Consider the following 17,284-nt stretch of genomic DNA (forward strand, 5'->3'; position numbering starts at 1 on the left):
TGTTGTCAACTGAAGTCACTCAACAGTTTTCAGCTAGTGCATGGTCTGGTCTGGTCTGGGGATACTTCCAAAGTGGCTCACTCAAGGCCAGATATGGTGGCTAACGCCTGTAATCCCAACACTTTGGGAGGCCCAGGCTAGTAGATCACCTAAGGTCAGGAGTTCGAGACCAATCTGGCCAACATGGCAAAACCCCATCTCTACTAAAAAAAAAAAAAAAAAAAAAAAATTAGCTGGGCATGGTGGCACATGCCTGTAATCCCAGTTGCTTGGGAGACTGAGGCAAGAGAATCACTTGAACTCGGGAGGCGGAGGTTGCAGTGAGCCGAGATCACACCACTGCACTCCAGCCTGGGTGACAGAGCCAGACTGTCAAACAAAACAAAGTGGTCCACCCATGTGACAGGTAACTTGGTTTGTTCCTGGCTAGAATCTCAGCAAGGACTGTTTACCAGGAACCTTAGTTCTTCTCTACTTTGGTCTTTTCTTGAGGCTTCTTGAGCTTCTTTCTATCATAGCAGCTAAGTTCCAAGAGTGAGTAAGTGTTCCAAGAAACCTAGATAAAAACTATTAGACTTTATGGCATAGCCTCAGAAGTCTCTGAAAATCACTTCTACTACATTTTGTTAGCCAAACAAATCACTCCAACCTGGGTAGATTTAAAGAGAAGGGAATTAGATTCCATTTTTCAATAGGAGGAGTACCATTGTACTTATGGACATCTTTATTCTACAGTACCTCTGAAGTATTTTTTCAGTATTTACATTAATATTTTCTTTTTTTTTCTTTTTTGAGATGGTCTTGCTTTGTCACCCAGACTGGAATGCGGTGGCATGATCTTGACTCGCTGCAGCCTCCTCCTCCTGGGTTCAAGTGATTCTTGTGCCTCAGCCTCCCGAGTAGCTGGGACTACAGGTGCACACCACCACGCCCAGCTAATTTTTATATTTTTAGTAGTGATGGGGTTTCACCATGTTGGCCAGGCTGATCTTGAACTCCTGACCCCAAGTGATCCACCCGTCTCGGCCTCCCGAAGTGCTTCCCGGGATTACAGGTGTGAACCTCTGTGCCCAGCCTAGGTGAATCTTTTTTAAAGGCATCCCTAGCTGTTACTTTTGCCTTCTTTAATCCAAGATTCAATTTATATATACAGCAAAATTCTCACAATTTCTCTGATTTCAGCTTCTAGAAATTGAAGTTAATTATTAATTACAATGTTTGAATCTGCATAAGATAGTGTCTTCCCCTTACTAAGTTTCATCATTCTTGGCTATAAAACATTAATAATAATGCCAATTGCATCTGTCTCACAGGATTATTGTGAGAATTAAGAGAAATAATCCATGAATTACTTAGCATTGTGCCTGGTGTATATAGTATGTGCTATGTCATTATTGTTGGTGCTCTTACTATAGCAGCCTACCTCTCTTTTAAAAAACCTGATGAATGTCAAATTTTTAAAGACTGACCACTTCAAGAGATACACTTTAAAATACTTTTTCTGTGGCTTCTTATTCAGATTTTTATTCAAATATATGGCAACACTGAACAAAAAGAACCTTTTATTCCTGACATATAAGTGACTAAAAAATAATATATTTCATGGATTTAGAAATTCTGACTAGAATTAAGATAGTATGATTATTCTATATCCCTACTAGAAATGCAAAGAGTTGAAATTCAGCTACCTTTAGTACTAATTTAAAATCATTCCTTACTTCCTCTAGAGCATTTTTTTTCTGCACAATTAGAATTTAGTTTTACTTTTTGTAAGTTTACTGTTGGGAGAAAAGTCTGTTTATTGAATTTACATGTTGTTTTTTTTTTTCTCATTACAAGCTTAGTATTACAATTTTTAATTCAGGTTCTCTTAACATTTTGTTTGCATTTTAATTTAGATTTGTAAGAAATCTTTTACTCGAAGACCACACTTGGAGGAACATATGATTCTACATTCTCAAGATAAACCTTTTAAGTGTACCTATTGTGAAGAACATTTTAAATCACGGTTTGCTCGGTTAAAGCATCAAGAAAAATTCCATCTGGGTAAGCAAGTTACTTTTTCTTAAGGCAGCCATGACAATTTTAATTATCACATCATGTTGGAGGAGCCTTCTACAGCTGAATTACTCTTTTTCTTCTAGAAGACTTTTTAAGAGTGGTTTTAGGGTCACAGCAAAATTGAGAGAAAGGAATAGATAGTTCCCATATACCCTCTGCCTCCACATATGCACAGCCTCCCCCATTATCAGCAGTTCTTCACCAGAGTGGTACATTTGTTACAATCGAAGAACCTACATTGACACATCATAATCACCCAAAGACTCTAGTTTAGACTAGGGTTCACTCTCAGTATTGTATATTCTGTTGTTTTAGACAACTCTATAATGGCATGTATCATTATAGTATCGTACAGAATAGTTTCACTGCCCCGAAATTTCCCTGTGCTTCTCCATTTGTCTCCCGCACCAACCCCTGGCAACCACTGACCTTTGTACTTTGTTGGATGGTTCATTTTTTTTAGATACCTCATCTACTACTTGAAGATCTTTTTACTGTCTCCATAGTTTTACCTTTTCCAGAATATCATATGGTTGGAATCATACACTGTGTTGCCTTTTCAGGTTGGCTTCTTCCACTTAGTATAGTGCTAAACGATACAATTGGCCCTCCATATCTATGAATTCCATGTCTGTGGATTCAACCAACTGTGGATCGGAGATATTAAAAAAGAAATAACAAAACATAACAATACAACAATAAAAAAATACACTTTAAAATATAGTATAACAGTGATTTACATCACATTTCCATCATATTAGTATTAAGTAATCAAGAGATGATTTAAAGTTTATGGTAGGATGTGCATAGTTTGCATGTAAATACTATACCACCTTATATAACGGAATGGAGCATCCATGGATTTTGGTATTCCGGGCCATCCTGGAACCAGTCCAGTCCCTCACGGATACCTAGGGAGGACTTTATTCCATTGTCTGGATATACCACAGTTTATCCATTCACCCACTGAAAGATATCTTGGTTGCTTCCAAGTTTTGGCAGTTATAAATAAAATTGCTATAAACATCTATATGTAGGCTTTTTTGTAGACTTAGGTTTTCAGTTCCTTTGGTTAAATACCTAGGAGAACAAGGTCTGGATCAGATGGTAAGAGTATAATTAGTTTATAAGAAACTGTCAAATTGTCTTCCAAAGTAGCTGTATCATTTTGCATTCCCATGAGAATGTCTGTCACTTCATGTTCTTGCCAGCATTTGGTGTTTTCTGTGTTCCAAATTTTGGCCATTGTAATAGGTTTGTAGTGGTATCTCATTGCATTAATTTGCATTTTCCTGATGGCATGTAATGTGGAGCATCGTTTCATATGTTTATTTACATCTATATATCTTCTTTGGTGTGGTGTCTGTTAGTTCTTTGGCCCAATTTTTTTTTTTTTTTGAGACAGAGTCTTGCTCTGTCGCCCAGGCTGGAGTGTAATGGCGCAATCCTGGCTCACTGCAACCTCCACCTCCTGGGTTCAAGTGATTCTCCTGCCTCAGCCTCCAGAGTAGCCGGGATTACAGGTGCCCACCACCATGCCCAACTAAGTTTTTTGTATTTTTAATAGAGACGGGGTTTCACCAGGTTACCCAGAGTGGTCTCAAACTCCTGACCTCAGGTGATCCACCTGCCTCGGCCTCCCAAAGTGCTGGGATTACAGGCATGAGCCACCATGCCCAGCTGGCCCATTTTTTCATCAAGTTGTTTACTTATTGTTGAGTTTTGAGAGTTCTTTGTATATTTTGGATAACACTTATCAGATATTTCTTTTCAAGTATTTCCTTTCAATCTGTGAATTTTCATCATCTTGACAATTTCTGTGACAGAGGAAAATTTTAATTTTAATTAAGTCCAATTAATCTATTGTTTCTTTCATGGATTGTGCAAAGTTATTGCAAAACCTAAGGTCATCTACATTTTTGTGATCCATTTTGAGTTTACTTTTGCAAAGGATGTAAAGTCTGTGTCTAGATTCTTTTTTTTTTTTTTTTTTTGGTCTGAATATCCATTTGCACTAGGACCATTTCTTAAAAAGACTATCCTTGCTGTATTGTATTGCTTTTGCTTCTTTGTGAAAGATTAGTTGACCATATTTATGTAGGTCTGTTTCTGGGCTCTGTATTCTGTTCTATTGATCTATTTTTTTATTTTTATTTTTGCCAATACTATACTGTCTTGATTACTGTAACTTTATAGTAAGTGTTAAAGCCAAGTAATGTCAGCCCTCCAACCTTACTCTTCTCCTTCAATGTTGTGTTGGCGCTTCTGGATCTTTTGCCTTTCCATATTAACTTTAGAATCAGTTTGTTGATATCTACAAAATGACTTTCTGGGATTTTGATTGGGATTGCATTGAATGTATAGATCATGTTGTGAAGTTGAGTCTTTCCATGAACATGGGATATCTTTTCACGTGTTTAGTTTTTCTTTGATTTCTTTCATCTGAGTTTTGTAGTTTTCTCATATAGATCTTGTACTTATGTTGTTAGATTTATTCCTAAATGTTTCATTTTGGGGGATTGTTGAACTACCATTAGTGAACCTTGAGTATTGGCTTAGGCAAAGAAAGTCATATAAATTGGAAGGAGTACTGTATATGTCACAGTTCTTGGAGATGTGTCAATGTGTTTTTTTGTGTGTGTTGGGTTTTTTTTTTGTTCCTTTTTTTGATGACAAATGTGCCAGTGGGCATAAGCTGTGCATTTATTCATAGTTGACGTTGCATAGGTTTGTGAGTGCTTAGGATGAGACGTTCTTATTTTGTAAAAAGATAATTTTTCAAGGAGTAGAATAAACTTAATATATTTGGAATTCACTATAGTATTTAATGAAATACCTCCCTAATGCTTACGGCCAAGGTGGAGAGTTGTGGTCTAGATAGCAGTATACTTCGGTAAATTTATGACTATTAATCCCACTAATGAATTTTGTCATTACAGGTAGAGGCCCTCTCCGTGTTCAATTCATTACCTTTGTTAACAACTTAAATAAAAATATACACTTCATTGCTTATGAAATTTATAGATGTCATAAAGCTGGCAAGGGTATTTAATATACTAGAAAATAAACATATTTTAAAAATCTATGTTATACAATAGGTCAAAACAAATTATGTTAAAATTAATTAAGAAATACAAAACTAGGTTGCGTGCAGTGACTCATGCCTGTAATGCCAGCACTTTGGGAGGCTGAAGTTGGCAGATCACCTGAGGTCGGGAGTTCGAGACTAGCCTGACCAACATGGAGAAACCTTGACTCTACTAAAAATACAAAATTAACTGGTCATGGTGGCAGATGCCTGTAATACCAGCTACTCAGGAGGCTGAGGCAGGAGAATCTCTTGAACCCAGGAGGCAGAGGTTGCGGTGAGCCGAGATCACGCTATTGCACTCCAGCCTGGGCAACAAGAACGAAATTCTGTCTCAAAAATAATAAATAAATAAATAAATAAATAAATAAATAAATAAACAAACAAATAGTTGTAAACTTAAGGGAGTGATCTTTTAGTCATTAAGTCTTTAAGAACTATAAAATAGTTTATCATCCAAAGTACTCACTTTATAGACGATCATAAAGGCAGAGGCTTTTTGGACACAGTGTGAACCAATAATATGATATGATTTACAAAACCAGTGTAGTTTTAAACTATATTAATAAAAGTCTATTTTTCAGAATTAGGGAAATAATAGTCTGATTTTGAATTGATCTGGAAAATTGCATTCATTTCTGTATACCACATTTAAGATGGATATTGACAAATACATATTTTAGAGATGGGTAATTTTGGTGATGTAGAGTCTTGAAATCATATCATGTGAAAAACATGGTCCTTGAAATATTTTATCCAGGAAAGGAAGATAGAGCAGCTGTCTTCAAATACTTTCAAGGCACTATTGTGCAACAAGGGAGTCTTAATCTTTGTGAGTTTAGTATATAAGACTAGTATATGCTGGAAGATTATTTACCTGAAGCTTAATCTCTCCAAATTGCCTTTACTAAGTTGTTTTCTTTCACAGTATCCAGTTTCAGCATTTCTAAGAAGCCATCATGTAGAAACAGTTTTTATAGTTAGCAAACTGTAGTTGACATGTTCTTGATTCTGTTTCATGGGAGAAATTTCTTTAGTTTAGTTCCAAAAAAAGTAGTTTGTATTGGAGAATTGGTGCACTTCTTTCTTTTTGATATGAAAATTTTTAGGTAATCTTTTTGGTCCCACCTTGTAGAAACATCAGAGGGAAATATAATAATTTTTTAAGTGTTAGAACTTACAAACTAACTTGTCTTACACAATAGTTACTTTCCCATCAGTGAAATTATACAAGTATACAAGCATATGCTGAACTTACCTTACTAGCTGTTAGAGTTGTTGAAAAGGGCATTCTTTAGAAGTGGTTGAACTAAAAGATTTTTATGACTTGTTAAGAGATTCTTCTATCATCCTGCAGCATACCAATAATGAGAGAGGTGTTCCAGAAATGTTAGGCAGAAAGGCTTAGCTAACCTACTATCTAATATTTATGGCAGAAAATACACAAGGAAAGTACATTCAACATTCAAAATAGTAAATATTTATGGAACAACTGCTAACTGTATGATCAGCTCAGTGTTAGGACCTGGGGATACTATTTCTGCCAAATTAAATTATAGTGCAATAGGTAATCTAACCAGTAAATAAATCATTACATTTTAGTACTGTGTACACACAAATATTTTACAACTGATTAGGTAATTTGTATGATTTTTAATAAGAGTTGACATTTACTGGGTTAAGTTGACATTTACTAGAAGAAAAAGTTTAGTAAATGTGGCATGATGTGGAAGTGGAAGTAGAAGACTTTCTAGCCAGGCTTGTTTTCTGAGTCTGACTTAGCCACTTACTATGTGATCTGGAACAGCCTCTCAGACTTCCAACTTCCTCTTTTGTTAAAATGAAGTTAATACATACTTCTTAGATACTGTTGTGAGGATTAAAAGAGTTACTGTATAAGTGCCAAATGTAGAGCCAGGCATGGTTTTCATTCTCTTTCTCTGAATATGTTGTCATTTCTAGTATTATAATTTTCAGTCTTTCCAAGACCTTTGAGAAATATGGCTTGTGACATAGTAGCTTTGCATTTTGGGCCACTATTATTTCAGAAAATACACCGAATAGAGTATTCTTATGAGTATTTTCTGTGTTTGTGTGTGTGTACATATGTTTACATATGTATGTATACATGCAAATATAAAATACACAAAGCAATATTATATATATAGAGAGAGAGAGCTTCTTTTGCATTCCATCTCTATGCTTCTGTTCCCTTGTATCACTGTATACTTTAGATAAGTGCATCATGCAATTTGGTGTATATCACAAGCACTTGGAGACCTTATTAAAATGAATTTCCCAGAGTATCTGATTGAGATAGTTCTAGAGTATGGCCCCAAATTTGTATTTGCATTTGGAACTTGTACAATTTGCATTTGGTACAAGTTCCCAGGTAGTGCTGGTGCAAATGATCTAGATATCACATTTTGATAACATCTGCTTTAGGTTATTCAAAACAGTACTCGTACTGTCTACATTAGGAATATATATTCTGTTAAATCAGGGGGAAAGGTATGTAAGTAATGCAATCTGAACAGTTAAAGGAGAAGAATTTTTAATATATATGAATATGTATGTGTAAAAGTTGTAGTTTGGCTTTTAAAAGTCAGATCTTGGCCAGGCATGGTGACTCACGTCTGTAATCCCAGTACTTTGGGAGACAGAGGTAGGAGGATCACTTGAGCCCAGGAGTTTGAGACCAGCCTGGGCAACCTAGTGAGATGTTGTCTATAAAAATAAATAAATAAATAAAAGAGGAGAGGCTGAAGTGGAAGGATTGCTTGAGCCCGGGAGGTTGTTTAAATAGGTTTAGCTGCATGCAAAACTGGATATCCAGTATAGGAAAAAAATGTAGTTGTTGTTTTCTTTGAAGAATCCTCATAAGTAACTGAACATTGAAGAGAATGTTTCATTTCTTCCTTTGCCCAGCTGAAACCTCCAGCTATACATATAGTCATATTTTATTAAAAGTTTTACTAGTAGATATTTCATTCTTTGACTAACCACATATTTTGCATAATAACCTTATTTTGGCACTTGTATTTACTTCACCTTTATTTTTCAGCTATGTAAATACTGACTTTCCTTTTCTCAATGTCTTAGAGCCTTTTTTTGGTTCCGAAGAAGTGGAGAGATTTTTCATAATACTTAACACAGTGCTTGATGTGAATTAAGAATCAATAAATACTTGTTGAATGAGTTAATAAATTAGTAAAATGTTTAGAGCCATGAAAAATGAAATGTTAGAGATTTTAAATGAGAATACGTTAAAGATACTAATGTGTAAAACACATGGAAATTTACCCAGATCTACTGTGGCTACCAAGCAATTTTACTTATAGTTATGTTTCTGAATTTCAGTGTCTTAATTCTGTTTTCTTTCTATTGTGCTATTATGATTAATTCATTAGAATTGTTTCTTCAGTTTGTCCTTCCGTATACTGAGACGTCTTCTTGCAAATATATAGCTTCTGTATTTACTAAACGTCTTTTTTACGCATTCTTTGTCTGTCTTAGATTTTGTCAGTCAGTAGAACCCTGTCTTGTCTCCAGTTGTTTATTTGGTAAAATCATAGTGAAATTCCAAATCCAACTAATGTCAGTATTACTATGAGAGGCCTGGGCTTAATTTTGTACCACCAAATAGAAATATTTCCAAACTGAACTCTCTTAAGTCCTCCATTTGTTCTTCTAAAGTTTTTTATTACGCACTTTCCCAAAAACTTTAGTATGCAGCCATTTCTACTTTGTTCCAGTCTGATTTCAAACAAGGAATTGGCCATTTCAATTTGTTAACTCATTAGTTTGTTCAACATTTATTCTGTCTGTTAGATGCTGAGCCCTATACTTGGTTATAGGGATATGGAAATGTTATTCTAGGAATAAACAACCTAGAAGAGAAATTGCAGTGTATTATGACATATGTGCCAACAGAATAGGCATGAACTTACAGCATACCTATTAAATTTAACTTAGTATCTCCTCTTTAAACTTTAAATGCACACTCTTTTTTCCTTTTTAGGTCCTTTTCCATGTGATATATGTGGTCGCCAGTTTAATGACACTGGAAATTTGAAACGTCATATAGAATGTACTCATGGTGGAAAGAGAAAATGGACTTGCTTTATCTGTGGAAAATCAGTACGAGAAAGGTGAAGAATTATCTGCACACCCAGAAACATCCTAGTACTATCAATGAATATGATTTATAAGCATTAGGGTAACATAAGACACAACATGCATGAATTGTGCTTTAGTTTGAAATATAAGGAAAAAGGGAATTACACAAATGTTATGGAAGATGATATGGAGTCAAGATTTGCAGGTTTTAGATGGATGATTTAATGTACATATTTTATGTCTTTCTGAAACCCCACTAAAACTAGATTAAGGGTTTTTGTTTGTTTTTTAAAAAGAATAAGCTACAAAGATAGGGACAACAGAAATGTAACAAGAATGACACAGATTTGGAAGCTATAAAACAGATGGATCAGTGGCAATTGACTTAGCAGATCTAAGAAAGACAAACCCCAAAGTGGAAATGCAGAAATGTGAGAACATAGTTTACATCACAGAATCTGTGGCAGTATTAGGTACCTCGGAACTGGGTTGAAGGAGAGGCAGAACAAGGAGCACTAGATTAAAAACTTTAGAAGTTTTAGAACTAATATCATTGGATTCTCTTCCACCATCTACTCATGCCATTGCTAGCAGACACCTGTCCCTCTCCCAAGAGTATTGCTAGACCAAAGTATGCCACATAGCTACATGATGGGGTATATTCTCCATGCTGAAAGCAGTGATCCTCAGGCCTTATCTCTGCAAATATCTTGGCTTTTAGATTTTATTCTCCAGGCAGCAGATCCGAAGTCTGTTTCCTGAAAATCTGAGCACCTAAGGGCAAATGTATTCCCTAACAAGTGGTACATCCAGATCACCTACAGTGAAGGCTGAGTTATCAAGACCATCTATGTCCTTTGCCCTTCTCATCAACTTTTTAGCCTATCATGCTTAATCAAGAGCGGATAGTCAAGGATCATGATACATAAGAGGAAAACCTTTAACATAGAAAATAGTTTCCAACACAGAGAAACAGAAAAAAAAAAAAAGTTTAAGGAAACAGATTATTAAGGAAGAAGAAAATTTCAAAAGAAGTAAACAATTACTTTTTTGCCTCAGTTGAAGATACAGAATCCATTAAATGAGAAAAGCATGATATATAAAAGGATCACTCAAGGAATAATTTAGAGCTCTTAGAAATACAAAGCATGATGGCCAAAGTATAGACTCAACGAGAGGGTTAAAGGACAAAAAGTAGAGCAAAAGCCAGCAATATAAAATAAGGCCTAGAACATTAAAGGATCAGGCAAGTCTAGCATCTGAATAATAGGAGTTTTAGAAAGAAATAACAGAGAAAATAGAGGGGGAAAAATCACCACTGAAATAATTCAAGATGATTTCCAGAGCTGAAAGGTATGAGTTTGCCAGATAGAAATGACGTATCATATGCTTAGATGAAAATAGACCTGTACCAAGGTACATCACTATGATATTTCAGACATGGGGAACAAAGGGAAGGTTTTCTGTGCTTCTAGAGAGGGAGAAAAGTCACATACATTGATTAGAACTGCTTGGACTTTTAACAACATCAACACTAGAAGTAGGACCAGAAAGTCGTACCTGTAAAATTCTGAATGAAAATAATCTTCAACCTAGAGCTCTGTTCTCAACTAACCAATAAAATCTCAAGACAGCGGGAGGCTGAGGCAGGAGAATGGCGTAAACCCGGGAGGCGGAGCTTGCAGTGAGCTGAGATCCGGCCACTGCACTCCAGCCTGGACGACAGAGCCAGACTCCGTCTCAAAAAAAAAAAAAAAAAAATCTCAAGACAGAATAAAGATATTTCCGTGGTGCCAAAAAATAAGCTTTTAATGTACTCTTTCTCATAAAGCTACTGGGTGTGCTCCACCAAAATGAGGGAATAAACTCATAAAGAGGAAGACAAGGGAAATAGCTATAACATGGGAGAGAAGCAAAGACAGAACACAGGAGGATGGTGAAAGAAGATCCCAGTATGTCAGGTGTACAGCATATGTAATGGGTGGACTGTTAGTAGTATGACCCAAGACATGATGGGGATTATTGCCACTGTCCCTGCTAGCATGTTTCTTCTTTTAACTAGGGAACAGAATGCTAGAAAGGTCTGATTTCTTACCTGTACTGTGCCTCTGTCTAGTACCTCTGTGTGCTAATGAGGTTCCTACTCTTATACTTTATGCCCTTTTCCTTGATTTAACTGAGGATACTCATTTCATAGAAATGTCTTTTTTCGAGCTCTCCATGAGAATTAGAGGCAGGTCATGGTAAGCTTAGAAGGAAAATATATAGAGCAGCCTACTTATTTTGACTCTATTTCTGCCAGACTTTCAGTAGCTGGTCTATTCTAGCTCTGCCGGATACTTCAAGTATGGTGAAACCTTTGTTTTCCAGTACTTTTCATCACTTTAATTACTGACGTGCCAGAAGGAGCTAGACTCTGATCTGGAGATCCTGTTCGTACTATTTTCTGGGCCCTTTATCTAATAGTGACAATATTGTTAGGTTTGTGCTTGTTACTCAGGTTTTCAAAAGCATATGACATCTTGTTTAGTTTTTTATTCTTTATATATGTATTATTTCTGAGGGGGGTGGTAAGGAGAATGAGATCAGGGAGGAGTAGGGGTAGACATTCTAAGGTACTAGTAATGTTCTTATTTTGCATATAAGTGTTTACTATTCTTTAAACAGTACTTATAAATTTTTTATACTCTGCAGTATATAAGAGTTTTATAATTAAAAAATGAGAAATGCCATGTTCTTAAAATAGCAGATACTATGGTCAAATAGGAAAGTCAGTATACTATATGAAAACATTTACGCATTGATAAATTATAAAGTTTATTATATATATTATACATTCATTTTTCCCCTTAAAGATCTTTCTGCAAAAAGAAAAAGCAAACAAGGCAAAACAAGAATCCCAAAGATAACCTTTCTATCTTTTACTACAACTATTTAATAGGTAGAGATCTGGGAATATCTTTAGGGATATTTTCCTCAAAGCTGGGTATAGCTACAGACTGTCATATTGGTGGGCCTTGTAGAAGAGCACCATCTACTGGCAAAACTCTACTTTTATTTCAGATTCATCCTTTAAACTTACTAGGTATGAGATTGAAATAAAAACCAAGTACAGTCATGCGCTGCTTAATGATAGGGCTATGTTTGGAGAAAAGCATTGTTAAGCAGTTTTGTCATCACGCAAATATAGAGTGTACTTATGCAAACCTAGATGGTATAGCCTACTACACATGTAGGCTATGTGGTTTACCCAGCCTATTGCTCCCAGGCTACAAACCTGTATAGCATGTTACTGTACTGAATATTGTAGACAATTGTAACACAGTGGTAAGTATTGATATATTTAAACATACTTAAGCATAGAAAAAGTACTGTAAAAATGGTATAAAATATAAAAAAGAATATATGTATTTGTGTAGGTTACCAATCATGAGTGGAGCTTGCAGGACCAGAAGTTTCTCTAGGGGAGTCAGTGAGTGAGTGGTGACTGAATGTGAAGGCCTCAGGCATTACTGTACACTAATGTAGACTTTATAAACACTGTACATTTAGGTTTCACTAAATGTATTAAAATTTTTTTCCTTCAAATTAACAGCAGCTTACTGTAACATTTTTATTTTATAAACTTTTGATTTTTTCAACTTTCTTATTTATAGTAACACTTAGCTTAAAACACAATTGTACAGCTGCGTAAAGATATTTTATTTTATATAAGCTTTTCTGTATTTAAAAAAATTTTTTTTTGTTTTACTTTTTAAACTTTTTTTGGTTGAAAACAAAAGACACAAACACAAACATTAGCCTAGGCCTACGCCAGGTCAGGATTGTCAGTATCACTGTCTTCCACCTGCACATCTTGTCCCACTGGAAGGTCTTCAGGAACAGTATATGCATAGAGCTGTCATGTCCTATGGTAACAATGCCTTCTTAGAGAATACCTCTCGAAGGACTTGCCTGAGGCTGTTTTACAGTTAGCTTTCTTTTTTTTAATAAGTAGAAGTAGTACACTCTAAATAATGATAAAAAGTATAGTAAATACATACCAGTAACATAGTCGCTTATCATTATCAAGAATTACGTACTGGACACAATTGTATGTGCTATACTTACATATAATTGGCAGTGTAGTAGGTTTGTCTACAACAACATCACCACAAACATGTGAGTAACATATTGTGCTATGATGCCACTAGGTTATAGGAATTGTGTAGCTCCGTTGTAATCTTATGGGACAACATTGTTTATATGGTCTGTCATTGATTGAAATGTCATTATACAGTACATGACTATAGTAGTGATAGCTAAAAGCCTGCAGAGGTCAGTCATATTTCCCTTTTGCTTTATTTCCGCTTAAAATAACTTTGTCCATTATTACTCAGCACTTTAGATATGTGGGGAAGCTTTGAAGGTTAGAACTGTAGGAATTGCTAGTGATGTACTTTGAGGAGTAATGGTTTCATAGTAGCCCATCCAGGGCCAGTGGGGCTGGAAGACTTAGGAACAGCAATAATTATATTCTGTATATAGGTTCCTTTTTCACATCAGCACCTGAAAGTTAGAAATACCTACAACATTTTATTTGCTTTACAACATTTTTTCAACAAATACTAAGCACATATTTGGAAGAAATAGTACTGATAAACTGGATTACTTCAATATTATTAAGCCCTCTCTATCAAAATTCAGATCAATTTAATTCAGTGTCATAATGAGCATTTTAAAATTATACTTCTTGAAAGTCTGCTTTACTTGTATAATTAAATCTCTGAGCAAACCAATGGCAAATGAGGCTGAAGTATTTTTTGTTTTTAAGGAGAGAGAGCTATAATGAGCATGTTTATATACTAGTGAGAATAGTAAAGGACAAAATTATTGTAGGAGAAAGAGGAGAGAATTGTCATAATATCAGTTAGCTTGAATACCTTTCTAGTAAGTTTTCCACAAATCTATTTACTATATACATTGGCATTTTAAAAATCTTTGAATATACATATTTTAATGCAGAACTACTTTGAAAGAACATTTGAGAATCCATAGTGGAGAAAAGCCTCACCTTTGTAGTATTTGTGGGCAAAGTTTTCGTCATGGAAGTTCATATAGGTAAGTAAAACCATTTTTTCCCTTTATTAAGATGGAATTATATCTCTATTTTAGTTCTATTTTCTTATTACTTTGTTGAATTGAAACATTTCTTAGTCCTTATGATATGCAAAGTTGTGCAGAAACTTTACTGTTTGGATTTTTTTTTTTTTACTAAACATTTTATTATCTTTATTCTGTGGTATAAAATATTATTAAATATTTTCTCACACCAAGTTTGCAGAAGGCTTTACTAAGGCATTATTTAAATATTTATTTCATTACTTTTCTCTGAATGAAAATTCAGTTAAACTTAGTGCATTTCTCCACTCTTTACTATCAAAGAATATTTTAATATAAAAGTAAGGCAAAATAAAAAACTCCCTATTCTCAATTTTCAAAAGTCTTTTGTGCATTAATAATGATTATAACTTATTTAGTTATTTTTATGGTTGAATCCTTGACCATATTTGCAGTTTATGGAAAGTTTTTTCTAAATAAATAATAATGTAACTAATTCTGAAATGTGTGTACAATTTTAATTTTTATTAAATTGTTCTTATATATAAGGCTTTAATGTATACACTTTCATTTATTGTTTATCTTGTTTTAAGTTTAAATTGAATACTTCTCCTTTAGAGGTAGTCTAGTCAGTTGGTCTTGGTAAAATCAACACTTATTTTGGCAATTTGCAAAGGAAAGCTATTCCTTTCATTAGAATATGTAGAGAGATGGAGGCTCCAGAGATAAAATTCATCCAAGTTAAACTAATCTTAATAATCTAAGCCTTTTATACTGTCTTTGGGTGACTATAAAATGGGCCCCATTTTGTTCTATTGGTGTGAAGAAAAGCAGTAAAATATAATTTTCATGAAGTGGAGTTCTCATAAAAGATAGAAAATGATTAAATATCAATTTCTGGTTGATAACAATTATCTAGAATAGGGCAAATTCTCCATTATTTGCTGTATTACTCTGTTTTCACACTCCTATAAAGACATACCTGAGACTGGGTAACTTATAAAGAAAAAAGGTTTAATTGACTCACAGTTCCACATGACTGGGGAGGCCTCAGGAAATTTACAATCATGGAGGAATATGAAGGGCAAGCAAGGCACGTCTTACCTAGGTGAAGCAGGAGAAGGAGAGAGTGGGGGCAACTACTAACACTTTTAAAGCATCAGACCTTGTGAGAACTCACTGACTGTCACAAGAACAGCATGGGGAAACTGCCCCCAAGATCCAGTTGCCTGCCACCAGGTCCCTTCTTCAATATGTGGGGATTACAATTTGAGATGAGATTTGGGTGGGAACACAGAGCCAAACCATATCATTTACTGTATCGTTTGCTATCATGATATGCTTAGTCACTTGTACACTTACTTCATTTGTCTGATTCTAATTCCTTTCTGATTACTCCACTTTTGATATTTTTGAGTCTTGGTCAGTCAGCTAAATAATAACCTTAGACATTTGATAGATTCAGTGAACCAGATTTAGGATCTAATATGATGGGAAGGAATAATGTTGAGAAGTGGTTTGAGCATATACAAATGTTGAAATGCTTTCTTGAAAGAGATGAGTAGGGACCTGGGGTCAGGTGGTAAAAGACTGAAAAGGACTCTGAAGGTCATAGAAATAAAGCCAATAATGTATGAGTAGTTGAGTAGACAGCCCAGTTTTCATTGTTTATTCATCATTTATTCATTATTGAGCTTTTCCCTTCTGTGTCACCAGTTTTAATGGTGTTCAATTTTTTTTTCTTTACAGACTTCACTTACGAGTACATCATGATGATAAAAGATATGAGTGCGATGAATGTGGAAAAACATTTATCCGTCATGATCACCTTACAAAGCACAAAAAAATACATTCAGGTATACCATGTTTTGTAATGCTAGTTCCAAAATCCTTTTTAAATACCTGAAAAGAACATAATACTTTTTAAATACCTGAAAAGAACATCATATGATGTTATGTTTATGTTGGCTATAAGTTTAATAATTTGGTTTATGCTCATCACTTCTTTGTAATTCTGGTTCTAAAACATTTTTTAAAAACATCCAAAAGGGACATAATTTTATGACATAGTCACTGTAATTTTAATTATTTGGTCACCCTTTGTGACTGTAAAGTGTAGTTTAAAGTTTAATTTTAAATAAATTCTCAAAATTTGCATTTTGCATATTACATGGATATATCTAATAATTGCTATTGACACTTCCCTAAAGGGAGAAGCTGTGATAATATTTCTGATTTTGATTGGATTTGAGAAGTTGGTGAAACTTATATGTTAAAAGGGAAATGATTAAAATTGGGTGTTAAAAGTATATGTTATAGTGAATTTTGAAACTCTGTTTTTGGAAAAGAGTACCTTAATAATCCTGACCAATTTCAGATCTTTATACTGTATAATTTTTATATTCTGGGGATTTCTTTCGTATTTTCCTCTCAGATTGATGTTCAGGAAGTGCTAAGAGAGCCAACTCTGTGAGCACAATAATGGGAAAGAGCCATCTCTATGAGCACGGTAGAACAGGTGATTATTATTATTATTTTAAACATAATTTTTGAATATAAAGTATGCAACAGATAGTAATTATTTTCTGAAATGATCTCAGTGAGGTAGGTTGCAGTTGTTGTCACCACTTCTAAGATATACTAAAAATCAGATGACTTTTTCCATTGGAATTATGCCTTTTTAGGAGGAGAATTCTTAATTTCTAACTCAGAGGCCACATGCCTTAATTGCACACTGGTATTGAGACAGTGATTGTTTTTTTTAAACCAAGCCTTTGTAAGTAAATGTAAGAATAGAGATGAGAAATTGGACTTACGTAGAATTTTTCATTATATTTATATTTTGGCTCATTGCAAACATAAGAAATCCTCACAGATGAAAAATCTTTTAAAAGTACAAAGATCTGAAAATGTTTG

General features: G+C 34.6%; 1 protein-coding gene across 1 annotated transcript in view; it reads left to right on the plus strand.

Annotated features, from left to right (window-relative positions):
- Positions 1–17,284, plus strand: part of ZBTB41 (zinc finger and BTB domain containing 41) — a 52,093-nt gene that overhangs the window by 10,946 nt on the left and 23,863 nt on the right. The window contains exons 5-8 of the mRNA XM_011995705.1: positions 1,899–2,046; positions 9,171–9,300; positions 14,273–14,368; positions 16,118–16,224. Of these exons, the coding sequence (XP_011851095.1) occupies positions 1,899–2,046; positions 9,171–9,300; positions 14,273–14,368; positions 16,118–16,224 (481 nt within the window). The remainder of the gene's footprint in view (positions 1–1,898; positions 2,047–9,170; positions 9,301–14,272; positions 14,369–16,117; positions 16,225–17,284) is intronic.

Source organism: Mandrillus leucophaeus, unplaced genomic scaffold (genome assembly GCF_000951045.1).
Source record: "Mandrillus leucophaeus isolate KB7577 unplaced genomic scaffold, Mleu.le_1.0 Scaffold1132, whole genome shotgun sequence".
Taxonomy (NCBI): Eukaryota; Metazoa; Chordata; class Mammalia; order Primates; family Cercopithecidae; genus Mandrillus; species Mandrillus leucophaeus.